The sequence below is a fragment of the Oryx dammah genome, unplaced genomic scaffold, assembly GCF_014754425.2.
Source record: "Oryx dammah isolate SB20612 unplaced genomic scaffold, SCBI_Odam_1.1 HiC_scaffold_17, whole genome shotgun sequence".
Taxonomy (NCBI): domain Eukaryota; kingdom Metazoa; phylum Chordata; class Mammalia; order Artiodactyla; family Bovidae; genus Oryx; species Oryx dammah.
This window is the reverse complement of record NW_024070201.1, coordinates 30078991-30096776: the sequence shown is the minus strand read 5'-3', so window position 1 is coordinate 30096776 and position 17786 is coordinate 30078991. Positions and strand designations below refer to the sequence as shown.

Below are 17786 nucleotides of genomic sequence, written 5' to 3'. Positions count from 1 at the left end.
GATCTCTGGTCTCCCCCTTGGGACTTGAGAATACCAGGAGGGCTGGCAGTAACTTTGGTGTCCCTGGAAAGTTAGCTGAGCCCTGCAGAGGACTGATGCAGGGGCCTGATCAGGGATGGACTGGAATGCATGCATCCAGAGCAGGCTAGCCCAGGAGCTGGAATATCTGGCTTTTAATTCTGGCTCCACGAGTGACACTGGGTCAACTCATTTCCTCCGAATGTGGCTTGAATTTCCTCCTCTTTGTCAATGGGGACAATCCCTTGCTATTCACTCTCCCCAGAGGGAGAAACCAGGGAGCTTAACTCCATCAAGAGCTGAGAAGTTCCTAGAGGGGACAGGAGGAGTATGCATGTTTACCTGGGATGTGAGGCCAGGCCCCGTCTGCGGGAGGAGGAGCGAGCTCTGTTGCTGCGGAAAGGGGAGAAGATTTGGCTGCAGACCTGGGTGAAAGGGGAAGAACAAAGAAACAAACGCATAAAATCCAGGCCAGCTGAAAGACATGCTCTACCTGATAACTGTCCCCACCCTCCTGCTACCTAATCCCCCCAACCCCCAATGGAGCCCTGAGGAGAGGCCCCCACGGGCACTGTTAGGATTGCCACACACAGGTGGAGGTGAAGCAGACATGGGGATAAACAGATGTAAACAGCAGTCCCCAAACCAGTCCTTCTGCTTGCCTGCCTGCCTGGAGTGGTACAAAGGCTGAGGAGGGTCAAGGAAACCAGCTCTGGGATCTGATAACCAGGCCTGAAGAAACCCAAGGTGGAAAGGAAATGAGGGGGGTGACTACTCAGAATTCAAGCTGGGGCTGAGGGTTTTCGTTTTGCCTGCAGAAGTAGCTGGGATGGCTAGAGAGGCCTAGCCACATCTGCAAAGATGCCAGGTCAAAGGAACAGAGCAATACAGCTCTAAAGGGCAGCAGACAAGTGCCAGAGGCTCTTGGCCAGACCCAGACATTGTACACTTGGGAGGAAGGGCTAAGAGAAAGAAGGGAAGCGCCCAGGCCAAGCTTCCGGCAACTCTCTCTGGTGGTATGGACTCTACCTGCTTGTTCACACTGCCTGAGGTCTGCTTCCTCCTTCTTGCTCCAGGAAAACTGTCCATGAAGCGCTCTGCCTGGTTGGGGGTCATGACAATGGCCTCCCTCTAAGAAGAGCCACAGCCAGGAACTGTCACTCTCCTTATGGGAATGGAGCCATCCGACTACCAAAGCACGTGACGGGGCAGGTCACCCCATGCACTCAGCACAGAGAAGAACCTTGGGGTCTCTGTTGTCCCTAAGGTGTTCTGGGTCACTGACGTGTAGCATCTACTGAGGCTGAACACTGTACTCTTCAGAATGAAGAGATGCTACACATCAGTGACCCAGAACAGCTTAGGGACAACAGAGACCCTGAAGGCTTAATTTCTCCTTATTAAAATACATAGGCAAGAAAAGTAAACTACATAGGCAAATTTGCAGCAACATGAATGGACCTAGAGACGCTCATACTGAGTGACGGTCAGATAGAGAAGAACTATCCTATGACATTCTTTATACATGGAATATGAGGAGAAGTGATTTACCTGAGACAAATGAACTTATTTACAAAACAGAAAGAGACTCAGTGGCTTAGAGAACAAACTTATGGTTGCTTGAGGAATAATGGGGGGGAAGGGACAGATAGGGAGTTTGGGGTGGACATGCACACACCACTGTATTTAAAATGGATACCTAACAAGGACCTACTGTCTAGCACAGCGTACTCTGCTCAGTGTTTTGTGGCAGCCTGGATGGGAGGGGAGTTCAGGGGAGAATGGATACCTGTGTATGTATGGCTGAGTCCCTTCATTGTTCACTGGAAACATCATAACATTGTTAACTGGTTATATCCCAACACAAAATAAAATGTTTTTTTAAAAAATAATAATAAAGTTTAAAAATACATAAGCAAGAAAGCTCCTATAAAGAACCCTGTACTGAGAGTCAGAGGCATGAGTACCAACAGTGATCTGACATTTACGTTGCATTTTGAAATGTACAAAGCCCTCTCACATGCATTATTTCAAATAACTCTCAGTAACCTTGTGAGGCAGAGTTTTACTATGATTCCATTTTTAGGGAGAAGAAAAAGGAATCTCAGAGAGGTCAGGTAAGGTTCTCAAGGAGACCCAGGTAGTAAGTGACCTTCTTAAACCAATGAGTTTTTCTGATTCCAAATACTAAACTGTTTTCCCCCTCTGTGTCACACACTAGCCTCATTGGTTATATGCCTGAGCCAGTTTCACAGTACCATTTTTCAAAAGAAATAGAATTTACTGTTATCTTCCCTTTCCTATGCCAGGAATAGGATATATACTGTTTAGTGAATGCAGAGACTCACAGATTCACATATGTCCTCATTCATCATCATCATAACACTGATATGTCTTGGAAACTAAGGATACCTATCACTGGGGCAGGTGCTAAGGACAGAAGGCAAGATTGTGTTTTCGTCGGGTTCTGGATCTCCAAAGCCTCTCTTTGGGATTTGAACAGTGGAGGAAAGCTTAGACTTCATCACTCTCAGCTCTAGTTGGTGGAGGTGGGAGATGGCGAGGCAGTACCATGCAATGCCCAAAAAATGGGTTTCTGACAGTTATGGAACTTTCTAGTAGGTCACTGGTGACCTCATAGGACCACCTACCATTCGAGGTTATTTTTAAAGATGTCAGAAAAATCCCTCCACAGAACTCCTGGCATATCAAGCTCAAGAAATGTTAGTTATTACTGTGAATATTCTAATCTGCTTGCTCTTTCCAACGAGATTCTGCGAGGAACTTCCCTGTGGGAGGAAACGCGAGAATGCTCTGCATAGCCTGTGGGTGGCGCTGCCGCCCCACACAAATGGAATTCCAGCTTCCCGAGAGCCGGCGTCTGTTTCCACATCCTGAGTCCTGGGGAGGTTTCCAAGGAACTGGGACTGTGTTTCCCAAAGAGCTCCTCCTTCCTTGCTCTGCCCCGGCTCTGCCACCCTTTACTTTCGGTCTCAACTGGTCATGAAATTAAGGAAGAGGGGAGAAGAGGAGGATTCTCAACCTGAAGGGCAAACCCAGGTCCCTTCCTCGGGTCCTGAGCTGGATAAGCCGCTCTTAAAACCAGAGGGTAAGCCGATCACCCACCAACCCTAACGTAGCACTAGTGGTAAAGAACCCGCTTGCCTGTGCAGGAGACATAAGAGACTCGGGTTCGACCCCTGGGTGGGGAAGATTCCCCTGGAGAAGGAAACTGCATCGGACTCCAGTATTCTTGCCTGGACAATCCCATGGATTCTCCATAGGGATGCCAAGAGTTGGACACGACTGAAGTGACTTAGCACACACACACCCACACGAGTTGGTCATCCACACCCCACACTTGGGTCCCAGCAAGCAGGAGCAGCCCTTTACCGCCCTTATCTATATAGAAAACCCCCAGGGTTCTCACCTTGCTGCCCAGGCTGGCTCTGAGATAGCAGGAACTGGGAAACAGACTGTAGGTGTCCGGGAACCAGCACGAGCTGCTGGAGTGGGTGGAGGGAGGCCATGTCCTATGCAGGGCGACACAGACATCATAGAATTTACAAGCTGAGAGAGTGGGCTCCATCTACCTGCTACCTGTCTGTCCCAAGGGTATCCACTGGGAACTTGCCCTATGCCTCTGTGTGTCCCTGTATTTGGCACATAGCAGCTACCCCGTTAATGTTGCTATTGATACACCGCCTGCCCTCAGTCAAGCCGTGCCTTGCAGCCTGTTGTTACTTAACCTTGCCTTGTTATTTAACTTTCGTGTGTGTCAGAACTGTCTCCCAGCTAGACTGATAATGCCCCGAGGACACAGACTGTGGGTATTACCCATCTCTCAGAGGTTTACCCTAGAAATGACACGCAATACACACATTTTTTTTTTTAATCTCATGCCATTTGATTGTACTAAAAGCCATTTTCATCTTGGCCGTTTCCAGGGTCTAAACCATTCCTGGAGGAAGAAGCCCATTACTTGCTCTTAATAAAAACACTTTGATGAAACAGAAAGTCCATTTCCCCTTGGGGTTCCTCCCATTAGCCCCCGCAAAGAGAAATACCAGTCCCAATATCCAGGGACCTGGGAGTCCTCTGTGATCTGGACCCACGGGAGTCTGTGATCCCCACAGGACCGAGCTTAGGTCTGTGCACAAAGAAAAGACTTGGTAAATCCTTGATGAAAAGAAGTGAAAGAATAAATGTACATTCTATCCTTAAACATTTCCAGGGAAGGGGCGGCTCATTCTTCCCTGGGGGAATCCATATCAAATCAGGGACTCACCCTGTGGACATCCAGCCTTCTCAGACATTTGTCATCACTATTTCAGGAGCCCCTTTATTCCTTCTAGCATGACAAACTCTTGAGGAAGAAGAATGGGCTTATTGGGGACAGAAGTGCTCTGTAACCATAGCTGTCATCGTGGGGCTCCACTGAAGATGGCTGGCAGACCCCAGCCTTATAGCTGTGAGCTCTGTCATTTTGGCAAGACAGGCTCCTTTTTCTCCCAGAGAGGTGGAGACCTCCCTCTTTGCCTAAGTAACCAGGCTTCATCTTTCTGAGGATTGTCTGGTAACCCTAGCCCCACCTCAGACATCCAAGTTTCCCTGCATGGGATTCTTTGGCCCGATCTGGATGCACTGAGAGCCAGGTCCAGAGGTGAAGCGTTTTGCAGGAAGCTCGCCTGAAACTCACTGGCCTGCCGAGACTATTAGGGCTCCCCGACTTGAGCCGGCATTTACCCCAGACATTTGATTTCCGGGCATCATGGCAGGGCCTTGACTCAGGTGGCATGGTCGATGAGAGAGAGTCTGCAGCAGGGAGTCGCTGAGGTCCTCAGTTTTAATCTGTAAGCGGAGGCAGGGAGGAGAAGCATCAGTTCAGGACCCCTCAGGCAGACGGCAGGCGGAGGCAGGAGAGATAGATGTTCAACAAGCCCCGAGAGTCAAAGAACTCGCGCAGTGCCTATTGGGCTGCAACTTGATTTTCCTGCCTGTGTGAGTCCTTTAGGTCAGGGCAGCTGGTCAGGGACAGAGGTTGAGAGGTTCTCAGGGGTAAATGTCCTCAAGATGAGGGGAGGTCCACCTGGATTGATTGCTCCTGAACACCATGGCCTGTGCTGGTATGCACAGCAATATACGTTCTTCCTCACTAAAACTCAAAAAATGAGGAATTTTTGTAGTGACTTCAAACATTTCTTTCAGACTGTTATTCTTTTTTCGTGGGGGTGGCATGTTAGAATTTCTTTTTGGAAATGATAGTGCTCCTCCATGGTATTTTTATTCCATTTTATTTATTTATTTACGGCTGAGCTGGGCCCCCACTGCTGTGCAGGTTTTTTCTCTAGTTGTGGTGAACAGGGGCTGCTCTCCAGATGCAGTGCATGGGCCTCTCTTGTTGTGGAGCATGGGCTTTAGAGTGCACAGGCTTCAGTAGTTGCAGTTTGAGGGCTCAGTGGTTGTGGCGGGCTTAGTTGCTTCACAGCATGTGAGATCTTCCCAGATCAGGGATCAAACCCATGTCTCCTGCATTAGCAGGTGGATTCTTTACCACTGAGCCACCAGAGAAGGCCCCTAAATGGTATTTTTTAAACTCCCACTTTATAAAGTTTTAAAAAAGGAAAAGGCAGTTCTTTACCAATCTCCCTTATATTCTGTTTTTTATTTTCCTGGTCCACAAAATCCCAAAGTCTGGGAACCAGCTTCCCTCCATTCCCCCATGTTTTCTACACTAACCTGCCCTCTGCAAGCTGAGTTGCTTTGGCAGTCAGCTTCCTTAGCCATGCGGCTTGGGTGACAGACCTTGCCTGTCTCCCTACAGGTGGGGACATGCTCCCTCACAGTCACTGCTGAAGTTGCAGCCTGAGGGGCCTGTGGTGGTTTCCACACTCTCTCCAGCCTCTACCACCCTTCAGTGGCAGCACCAACCACCCACCTGTGGGTTTTCCAGGTGTCCAAGGGCAGGGCAGGAAGTTCTACCTGTGCCCACCCCTCCTCCCACCCTGAGAACAACTACCCTCTTGCAGCCTTTCAAAAAGTCCATTGTAGGGGTGGAGGGTGGGTAGGGAGTATGCAAGGGACTCTGAATTCATATAATACAGCAGGGAGCTTGGGATCCAGACAGAACCTTATAAAAGACATGGTGGGGGCGGGGGGTGGGTATGGCTCTGCTGGAAGCTCTTGTCCATAGGAATCTTGGCTTAAACCATTTTCTTGGTCTATGCTGGGAATATCACTGTCATCCTGGAATCTTTCATGTCTGCATTAGTTTAACACAAGTCAAAGGTTCAGACTAACAGCTCTACTTGTGCTCAACCGCTGTGGGAAATGGTGCTTTGGATCACTAAAGAAAGAACTCCCTATGGTTGGAGAGTTAGGAAGATCTTGTTGGTGACACAGACCAAGGGGGGAGCCCATGTCCTAAGTATGGTACTTTGTACCTAGTGGGAACCCAATGCGTGTTAAATGACTCAAAGACACAGAGTCTCTCTCCCCATCCTCCATCGGGATACAGTGAGGAAAGCATCGAACAGGGAGCTAGAACCTGTTTCTAGTCCTAACTCTGACCCTAGTTTACAACATAACCTTGAGCAATCATTTCGTCTCTGTGAGACTTGGTTTCCCCATTCTACATGATTTTTCTTTCGCTCCTCCAGGTTGCTACAGTGCTCTTAGATAAAGCACCAGGGAAGCCCTGCTTGTACCAAAAGTGATAGGAAGATGGTCCTTTTAGCGATGGTCTTTGTACGTCTTTCCTCTCTTCACCTAAGGAGACTATTCTGGAAACTTGGAAGCAAAGAGGAGGAAGCCAGAGTGTCAGAAAATAGCCTAGTGGGGGCAGAGAGTTAGACATCCAGAAAACTTCAAAGGCACTGCCCCCCAAGGAGTGATCTCCAGAACATCCTCCATCCCCACCCTCAATGCCCTTCAGCTCTCCCCACCCACCATACTTGGCATCTCCATCTAAGAAGCTCCAGTGACCTAGTTCTTCCCACAGAAGTTAGAGTTTTCACATCCTAGACTCCGGGGAAACATTCGTTAGCAGATTTTTGAAAGCTCAAAATAGATGATAAACTACTTATTTCAGATCAGCACCAAGCTCAAGCTTTGCTCAGAGAGGAGCTTTTACTTAAGCAAAGCCTCCCTTCCCCACATGCCTGCCTCTTGTGCAGCCCCTCGCGCTCCCGGGCATCCCTTATCCCCAGTGGGGATAGGTGAGACAGGATGGAGGAAGGGAGATGGAGGGAGAACATGGAAAATCGGAGCTCACAGCACGCTGGTGGAACCACCGCAGGCAGCTTGGCAGGGCTCCAGCTCGGAGGCAAGTGGCAGGGTTCCTTTATAGACTCATTATGCGCAATGGGGAGATAAGAAGGTGCAGCTATGACAGAGCTTGAAAACATGTGCTTTGCCTCCAACCTGAGTGCTATCTGTTAGAATCAGTGCCAGGTCTTCCTGCAACACTTAATTTCAGAAACCAGCGCCATCATAAAAGAAAATGCACCCTTTCATCTGCTTCCTGGATCAATTGCCCTCCACGCTCTTTAAGGGGCCCTGCCGACCTCCCACTTCTGAAAATGAGGTTCCTGATAGCCAAACATCCCCCTGGGTGTTGGCCTGGGGGTGTTCTGACAACTCTGTGTGTTACTCTTCTGAGTTTTTGCTTTATTGACACCTTATTCTTCCATTTTTCATCATTTACTACCCCTTGGATATGAGTTGCTGATGGTGAACCCCAAAGAAGGCAGTCCTAAACAAACCAATTTGAAAGACAGCAAAGCAGAAGACTTTTTCTGTGACAAGTTCTAAAATCTCCGCTTTGGTCACTGAGTCTCAGAAAGAGTTGAACTGGACTGGGAGGAGGAGAGACACAGCAGCAAGTCTGTCTGCCTCCCATGCCCCTCCCGCCCCCCTGAACACTTCTCTGATTACTCTCTGAGAGTTCAGAGGCTAAGAAATTAAGAAATCAAGTCCCTTCCAAATCCAAAAATCCCTCTCACGGCTGTAAAATGGAAAAGACCGGAGCCTTTCCAGGCAACTGGGTGTTGGCTGTGGATCGGGACGATGAGATAGAGAGACTTCTGTTCAATCCCACTGACTTATAACGTGAGAACCAGAGGCAAACTGGACGAAAACCCAATTTCCCGCATACTTGTGAAAACCCCACCAAACCCACAGCCTCCCTGAAACCGTGCAGATCATCTGCAGGGTCCCTTTGGAGCATCTTTTCACGCCAGTAGATTAATTCTCCAGGCCCTGTTGTGATGGACCGATCCCTGGGGACACGATCCCTGGGGGACATGAGCCACCAAGGCCCGGTCAAGGCCATCGATCACTCTGTCCATCTATTAGACACAGTTAGTTAGTTTAGGATCTTCTCCACCCATTGTGCTGTGCAAAGGTATTACACTGAGTCTTGGGTAGTGACCAGAGAGGTAAAGAGGTATCATGGGTGATTATCTTTTCTGATCCCAGCAAACTCCCTGACATCACCTGCTATAGAAAGCAATAAATAGTCTCGTTCTGGGAAGAGAGGGCCCTTTATGATGAACTGGAAACCCTTCAAACATTCCTTACTTAGCTTCACCTCCCAATCAGAAAGTTTGAAGACAAGTGCTTATCTTACTATCTCATGGAAACCAGGAGTTCTTCAGAGATGGGTATAAAGTTACACAACAGGACACTGGCTAAACCTTGACAAGGGAATGGTCCTCTGACCCTCCCCTGGCACTCTTGCTACAAAACAGTACTACACACTTTCCAGGGATGAGACAGAGAACAGATTATAGGTGATGGAAAAGGTGATGCTGTGGTCCGCACATACACTTGAACCTCCGTGTTAACCATCTGATGGGGCATGGGAGTACTTAGCCTTAGCCCCCTCCCCGTGACATTTCACATGGCCCTCTCCTGGGGGGGAAAACAGCCTGACACTAATGAATATATCACTGGCCATGAAAATGATCAAAGCTGTAGTGCCAGTTGCATAACTCGTTTGTGGAAAGTGTTTCATAAACATTTCACAAGAAGGAGAATTTCAAAGCGTGAACATCTCCCAACCTGCCTTCAATTACAGGCAAGATTTTTTTTTTTTTTGGTTGTTATTTATCCCTCCCCCCCGCCCCTTCTATACTTCTCCAGAGCAGTGAGGAAGAGTTTCTGTTTTGTAACTTATCTATAAAAGGGTTGACAAACATTTTGCTAATGGACAATTCTAAAAATACATTCCAAGTAGTGGAATGGGGCAGGCAGGTAACTCAGATGAACAAGGCTGAGAGTCCCCTAAGAGATGCTGGCTGTAAAAGCCCAAAGGACTCTCCTTTCTCCATGGCTCTTGATTGCTTCCCATGAGTCCAAGGCTCCCGCCCTTTTGGGTCCCCGTGGGAAGTGCCCGGGGAGAAGAGATGGACTGGATGAGGTCTAGTCAGGTCTATGACAGACTAGCCTAGATGCACCTTCTTTAAAAAGCAGTTTTGTGGGTGTTTTCTTTTCAATTAGGTGTGCTGGGTCTTCATCGCAGTGCGAGGGTTTTCTCTGCTGTGATGAGTGGGGGCTACTCTTTGTCGCAGTGCATGGACTTCCCATTGTGGTAGCTTCTCTTGTAGGATGGGCTTCCCAAGTACGTTAGTGGTAAAGAATCCGCCTCCAGTGCAGGAGATGTGGGTTCGATCCCTGGGTCGTGAAGATCCCTGGGAGAAGGAAATAGCAACCCACTCCAGTATTCTTGCTTGGGAAATCCCATGGACAGATGAGCCTGGTGGGCTACAAGCCGTGGTGTCGCAAAAGAGTTGGACACGACTTAGCCGCTAAACAGTAAGAAATCTTGTTGTAGAGCACAGGCTCTAGGCATCCAGGCTTCAAGAGCTGCAGCAGGTGGGCTCAGTAGTTGTGACCCCCTAGCTTAGTTGCTCCGAGGCATGTGGAGTCTTCCCAGATCAGGTACAGAACCCCTGTCCCCTGCATTGGCAGGTGGATTCTTATCCACAGTACCACCAGAGAAGTTCCTAGATGCACCTTTGCCTATACACTTTGGAATCTTCTCTTGGACAGCACTGAACTTCTAGACCAAGAGTGATGAAGTGAGGAGACATGGAGTCCTTTAATAAACATACAATTTCTTAGGAGGGTGGGGCCACTTGGAGTTGTTCCTTCCTGAAAAGAAGCTTTCCATAGAGGCCTCCTTGTTTTTCCTGCTTGTGCCTCCTCTGGAAATGCAATATGCTTATCAGTCCTGTCATTTAATGCTTTGGCTTCAGTTCTTAGCACATAGCACTGCTAGTACTGACACATGTCTGAAAAATCCCCATCATTTTAAGCCCATAAAAGTTTTCTTCTCCCTCTGGCATACAGGTCCGTGCATTCAAGTTTAGAAACTCTAGGAAGGGGCTGTGCTCTCTGGGAGGTCACATCCTCATAGATCATTTTCGGTGCCCAGGACTTAAACCACTTTAACCACTGTGCTGCTTTCTAGCCCTCTGGAGACACCAGCAGCATCTGCTTCCAGTGAAGAGCTGGATTAATGCTAGCTCTCTTTTAAGACCCCCCCCTTTTTTTTTTTTTTTTGCCTCTCCACTTGACTTGCAGGATCTTAGTTCCCTAACCAGGGACTAAACCTGGGCGGCAGCAGTGAAAGTGCTGAGTCCTAATCACTGGACAGCCAGGGAATTCCTAACCCTGATCTCTTTTGAATCAGAGTCTTCTAGTTATTCTCGCCACCTGCCTGGTCGATAAGAGGCATGGAGTGCCTCTCTGATTCTTTGAGTGGGAAGGAGTGCCACAGAGAACTGTTGATTCACCCCCATAGATGGCTGTTCTGCCTCCCAAATAAGTGAAATGGCCAGAAGAAGGGGTGGGGAGGGCTGGGGCTAGAAAGGCTGAGCATGGAATCAAAGTCTGAAAACCTTTTGCTAGTGGCTATTCTTGGGAACTATCTGATGTGTGAATGCTGGTTGTCGTCACACTGAGTTCTTCTGCATACACTGGGCTGCCTATCATGGAAGGACTTTGTGATTCATTTCAGAGCAGGGGTTGGGAAAAAAAAGAACACATCCAGGAAACAAGCACAAGGCTCAGAATTAACCAGGAGACCTGACTTTGGGCTCCATGTCTGCCTCTAAAGACCTACCTGATCTTATATTTAGTTATTTCACTCATCTTTCTAGGCCTAGATTATGCATCCATGAAAGGAAGAAAATACATCAGATGGAATCTACTTAAGAAATTTGTCATGTATAAAAGAGAGAGTTGGAGTTGACTTGTGAGCACACAGGTATGTTTATTGAGTCGCTAGACCCATTTCGGAGAAGGCAATGGCAACCTACTCCAGCACTCTTGCCTGGAAAATGCCATGGACGGAGGAGCCTGGTAGGCTGCAGTCCATGGGGTCGCGAAGAGTCGGGCACGACTGAGCGACTTCACTTTCACTTTTCACTTTCATGCATTGGAGAAGGCAATGGCAACCCACTCCAGTGTTCTTGCCTGGAGAATCCCAGGGACGGGGGAGCCTGGTGGGCTGCCGTCTGTGGGGTCGCACAGAGTTGGGCACGACTGAAGCGACTTAGCAGCAGCAGCAGACCCATTTTACTAGACTGAGGCTTAGAAAAGTTAAGAAACTTGCTAAGAGTCACTTACTGCTGGTAAGTCTGGGATTTCAGTCCACATCTGTGTGATTGCATAGTTCTGCATGAACCTGACCACCGTGTGTGATAAAACCAGAGCCGCTTCAAGGCAGCTGTGTGCAGGCTGCTGTCAAGTGCACGGCAGACATGCAGCAAGTGTTGGCTCCTTCCCTCTCCCATCAGAACTCAAAGGAGGTGTAGATGCAACCTGGTTCAAATGGTGCATTTTACAGCGCTGACTCTGATTTCTCCAGAGGAGAAGTCACCTATCAGGGCAACCCAGCTAGAGATGCAGTCAAGCCAAGGCTGGAGACCAAGTCAGGGCCCCTGAGAACAGGTCTCCTAACGTTCCACCCGGTGTTCAGTCCACTCCCCTACACAGTGGCATGACTCTCTCTCTTGCTTCTATCACTCTGGGGTTGTTGCCCATTCTGGCTCCTGAAGTAACTCAGTAGTAACCCTAATCCCATTGCTCTAATAAGATTTAATCTCAATCCTGCTTCAGAGTTCTCCATTACTACACAGGGTAAGGTTTAGATGCAGATAAAGCACATATCTACTTGACGTGTACCCTGATACACTTGGTTTGGGAACCAGCATTTTTGTATTCCCTTGACTTTCACACGGACAAATTAACTCCAGGGGGGTTGACATTTACTCTTTTCCTCCCTCATCATGAGGAAGAGAGGTGGGACAGGGAAACAGAAGGCTCAGACACACTACGATATTCTCACACTACTGTATGTTGTTCTCTGGGGTCCAAAGGAGACTAACTATACACACACACAGCACCAACTTGCAGTCATGAATTGCTACATAGATTAGTTCCAAGAGCATCAGCTCAAGAAAGGAAAAAAGTAATATTTTTAAAATACTTTAGGGCTTCCCTGGTGGCTCAGTGGTAAAGAACCACATGCCAGTGCAAGAGATGCGGGTTCGATCCCTGGACCAGGAAGATCCCACAAGTCACGGAGCAACTAAGTCTGTGTGCCACGACTACTGAGCCTGTGTTCTGGAACCTGCGAACCACAACCACATGCAGGCACATGTGCCTAGAGCAAGTGCTCCACAACATGAGAAGCCACCGCAATAAAAAACCCACACACTGCAACTAGAGACTAGCTCCTGCTCACCACAACTAGAGAAAAGTCCCCGCAGCAACGGAGACCCAGCACAGCCCAAAATAAATAAATAAAATTATAATAAAAATAAAAATACTTTCAAATGGATCAGCATTTGTTCCTCATGATAACTCAATGAAGAAAATAATCTTATCAAACCATTTTTACAGATGTAGGAACCAAGACTAGAGAAATTAATAGACCCATCACACAGCCAGGAACAGCAGAGCCTGACTTTCTATTTGCATCTTTGGCTCCCAGACCCTCCCTTCGTTTGCCCATACCACTCTGTAAGGCATCCCATTCTGTTTCTGCCTAGAATTTCCTACCTAAAAATGAACTTATTGACCTCTGCCTCCTCAGTGGGCCATGCTATTTTCACATGTGGTACACAGTTGGTGTACAGGTTTCCACAAGTGGAGCCTGGGATTTTTGCATGGATGTGGGGCTGACATAGTGATCAAAAGTAAACTTTCAACAAGTCTGAATGGGATTCTCTTTGGCATCCCCTGGGGAACTGCCTGTGACCTGGAAGCCTGTCTCTAAAAGGCTGAGTGTTGGCTATAAGTGCAAGTAAAAGGCTTTCCCTGGTAACGTTCATATTTGAGAATAGTCTTCGAAGTAAGGCTGAGGTCCTTGTCTCTTGTATTCTGGTACCCTGGATAAAGGGATGTACCTCTGTGGCCCTCTGACCCTGCGTCTGCTCCAGTAGCAGTGGAGCATATGGTTTTCCAAGTGGCTTTAAACATAGCTTTCTCTGCCCCGTAAAGTTCCCCTTCCCAGTTTAGTTCAATAAACATTTAGTATGCACCTACTGTATTCCAAGAGTAACTGTGACACAAAGGTGAACAGGGAGGTCCCAGATCAATTAGGAGATGGCAAGTAAAACTGCAGTCGCCTACACAGCCTGGCTAGGAGGGGAATTTGGGCGAGAAGGGATATATGTATGTGAATGGCTGAGACCTTTGCAGTCCACCGGAAGCTATCGTAGCACTGTTGATCAGTGCCACTCCAATATAAAATACAAAGCTTAAAAAAAATAGGTAAGTAATGAAACAAACAAAAACATCACCTACAGTGCAATACTGAAGGCAATGGGAAGGCGGTGCTGTGCTGGTTGCATGGGAAGGCTGTGAGTTGCTTTGTCAGGGCAGAGGACAGATAACCAGAAAAAGAGGGGTTACATAAGAAGGCTCCAGAGAAGAGAAATGGGAGCCTCTGAGGAGCCTTGAAGAATGAAGAGGGGTTCAGCAGAAGGGAAAGCAGGGCATGCCAGGAAGTGGGAGCAGCTTGTCCACAGTCACAGATAACGAAATGACTTCATGTTCAAGAGCGACGAGCAATTCAGTGCTGCCACAGCGTGGAGTGGGCGAGGCTGGGGCAAGCAGCCAGGGCCTGATGACAGGCCCTGTGGATCATGCGAAGAAGCTGAGGCTGGGCTCGGGGGCAAAGTGTAACTCGAGCAAAGGGCAGGGACATGCGAGATTTTGTAACAGCTGTACGGGATATGGATTTGAAGAGAGGATACCTGTGAGCAGGGGAATTAATTAAAGAGCTGTTTATCACAACAGTCTAGGTAAAGAGCTGCTGAGGACACACCTAAGGCCAAAACAGTAAGAACGGAGAGGCAGATATGGAATGGCACGTTTTTAGGATGGAAAATATATTTCCGCCCCTAAAGGTTTATCCTTTATAACAAAGGACTATTTCAGGAATTCTCTGTTGAATGCCTGCAGGACACAAAGAACCAACACAGAAAAAATTCTGAAAGACCAGAGTCAATCCAATTGCTAAGAACAGATACACGGAGGGTATTTGGGGTTCCAGAAGGTATTCACTAAGTCAAATATTTCTGTAATGTCCAAATTTTTAAAGATAATTATTCATTTTAAATTAGAAAAAAAAATATTAATAAGAATAAAAAGAGAAAGAACTCCAAATTTCAGTGCTTGAGTTTGGAAGATTTCAGTTCCTAAGGTATTCATTAGTGATAGTTTCCTCTTTTACCTGGTGAAAGAAATGTCTTGAGACATTTAGGGGCACATTTTCTAAATAAACACACATATATGCAGATAGATATGTTTGTTGTATGTGTGTGTGTGTGTGCTTTTAAATCAGTAACTGAGAATCTATCTCCTTCTCCTGCCATAACCTGAGTCATCGTCTACCAAGTCATCTATAGGCCACACCTGGATGTGGCCTATAGCCCTCACTTATACCTTTCCATGAAGTTCTACAGTTTACAAAGCACTTTCAAATATATCAGTTTGGTTGATTTTCAGAATATTCCCATGAGATTGAAAAGGCAAGTGATGGTATTCCTGTTTTACTGTTAAGGAAAACAGGTTCATGAAAGGTAAATGATGTATCCAAGGTACATGGCTGGTTAGCAGGAGAGCTCTGATTTGAACTCAGGTTATCTGATTTAAAAGTCAACACATCTGTCAAATTTCTAGGATTTTCTGAGGAAGCTTCCCAAATAAGTGGATTTTCAGTCCCTGAAATCTATCTCTTACAGATCCAAAGACTTTATTTCAGTTTTGGATAGCTATTTATTGGTTCCTTTTTTTTTTTTTTCCACCTTCCAGTATTTTAATGGGGATTGCATTATCTATAGATTAGTTTGAGGGAAATAGACACTTTTATTATAGTAGACCTTCTAAATTATGAATTTAGCCTGTTATTTGAATATTCTAATTTCTCTCAGCAATGTTTTATAGTCTTTAGAATATAACTATTGCACCTCTAGGATTTGATTTTTCTGATACTGTTGTAAATGTGTTTACAGTTTCATTTTTAACTTGTTTGCTGTGGAATATAGACATGTACTTGCTTTTCACATACTGATCAGATACTGATTAACTTTATTACATGCACTTATTAATTCTAATAACTTCCTTGTAAGATCTTTTGAATTTTCTATTTACACAATTTGGTCAATAGTTTTCTGTGAATAAAGATAGTTTTTTTTCCAAAGTTTACACTTTTTAAAAAAATTTTGTACCTTTACTTTATTGCTCTGGCTTAGACTTCCAAAATAATTGAATAAAAGTAATGGTAGTGGATATTTTTGTCTTTTTCTCAATGTCACATTTCCTCATTAAGTATGTTCAGTTCAGTTCAGTCTCTCAGTCGTGTCTGACTCTTTGCGACCCCATGAATAGCAGCACACCAGGCCTCTCTGTCCATCACCAACTCCCGGAGTTTACTCAAACTCATATCCATTGAGTCAGTGATGACATCCAGCCATCTCATCCTCTGTCATCCCCTTCTCCTCCTGCCCCCAATCCCTCCCAGCATCAGAGTCTTTTCCAATGAGTCAACTCTTTGCATGAGGTGGCCAAAGTATTGGAGTTTCAGCTTTAGCATCAGTCCTTCCAATAATGTTAGAGGTTGGTATTTTTTTGAAGATATCCTTTATCAGATTAAAAAAATTTTTTTTTCAATTTCTAGTTACTGAGCTTTTTAAGTTTTAAAACCATGAATGGGTGTTTAATTTTATCAAATGCTTTTTTTCTTCATTTTTTTGAGATAACCACACAATTTTTGACTTCTATTTGTGATTACTTACACAACTGACATTTTATTATGAAATCAACTTTGCCTTCCTGGAATAAATCCTACTATATGATTTTCTTCTCTTCCTCTTTCCTATTGGTTTCATTTTTGAACAGAGATCTTGTATCATATACATCTCTACTTTCCCCTAAAGAGTACCTGACAAAGAACTCACAAAAAAGAAAATTATAAGCCAGTATTACTGATGAACGTAGATGCAAAAATCTTCAACAAAATATTAACAAACTGAATCCAACAATACATTAAAAGAATCATACACTGTGACCAAGTGGAATTTATTCCAGGGCGGCAAGGATGGTTCAATATTCACAAATCAAAAAATGTGATATATCACATTTAATTTATTAAAGAATAAAAAATCATATGATCATCTCAATACATGCAGAAAAAGCTTCTGATGAAAGTCAGCATCTATGACAAAAACTCTCCACAAAGTGGGTAGAGAGGGAACACACCTCAACATAATAAAGGCCATATATAACATATCCATAGCTAACATCATACTCAGTGGTGAAAAACTGAAGGCATTTCCTCTAAGATTAGGAAAAAGATGAGGATGCCCACTTTTATTTAACATAGTCTTGGAAGTCCTAGCCACAGCAACTAGAAAATGAAGAAATAAAAGATACCCAAACCAGAAAGGAAGAAGTAAAACTGTCACTGTTTGCAGATGACATGATATTATACATAGAGAATCCTAAACACACCACCAAAAATCAAAAGAATATCAAAAAGAATAAAATATCTAGGAGTAAATCCAATTAAGGAGATAAAAGACAGGTACTCAAAACTGATGAAAGAAATTGAAGACGACATAAACAGATGGAAGGGTACACCATGTTATGGATTAAAATAATTAATCTTGTTAAAACGATCAAGGCAATCTATAGATTTAATGCAATCCCTATCAAAATACCAATGGCCTTATTCACAGAACTAGAAGAGGTAATTTAAAAATTTGTATGGAAGCACAAAAGGCCTTGAAGAGCCAAAATAATGTTGAGAAAGTAAAGAGCTAAAGGTGGCATGATCCCCTGACTTCAGACTATACTACAAAAATACAGTAATCAAAAAAAAAGGCATGGTGATGGCACAGAAACAGACACACAGATCAATGGAACAGAATAGAGAACTCAGAAATAAACTCACGGATCTACTGCCAATCTACAATACTGTAGGCAAAAATATACAATGAGGAAAAGGTGGTCTCTTTGATAAGAACTTCCCTGGCGGCTCAGATGGTAAAGAATCTGCCTGCAATGTGGGAGACCCAGGTTTGATCCCTGGGTTGGGCAGATCTCCTGGAGAAGGAAATTGCTACCCACTCCAGTATTCTTGCCTGGAGAATTCCATGGACAGAGAAGCTTGGTAGGCTACAATCCATGGGATCACAAAGAGTCAGACACAACTGAGTGACTAATACTTTTAATAAGTGGTACTGGAAAAG

General features: G+C 45.6%; 1 protein-coding gene across 1 annotated transcript in view; it reads right to left on the bottom strand.

Moving 5' to 3' along the window:
* POU2F3 (POU class 2 homeobox 3) overlaps positions 1-17786 on the bottom strand; it is an 85770-nt gene that overhangs the window by 17063 nt on the left and 50921 nt on the right. The window contains exons 4-6 of the mRNA XM_040258184.1: positions 4765-4869; positions 3449-3551; positions 361-443 (exon numbers count right to left, since the gene is read on the bottom strand). Coding sequence (XP_040114118.1) covers positions 361-443; positions 3449-3551; positions 4765-4869 — 291 coding nt within the window. The remainder of the gene's footprint in view (positions 1-360; positions 444-3448; positions 3552-4764; positions 4870-17786) is intronic.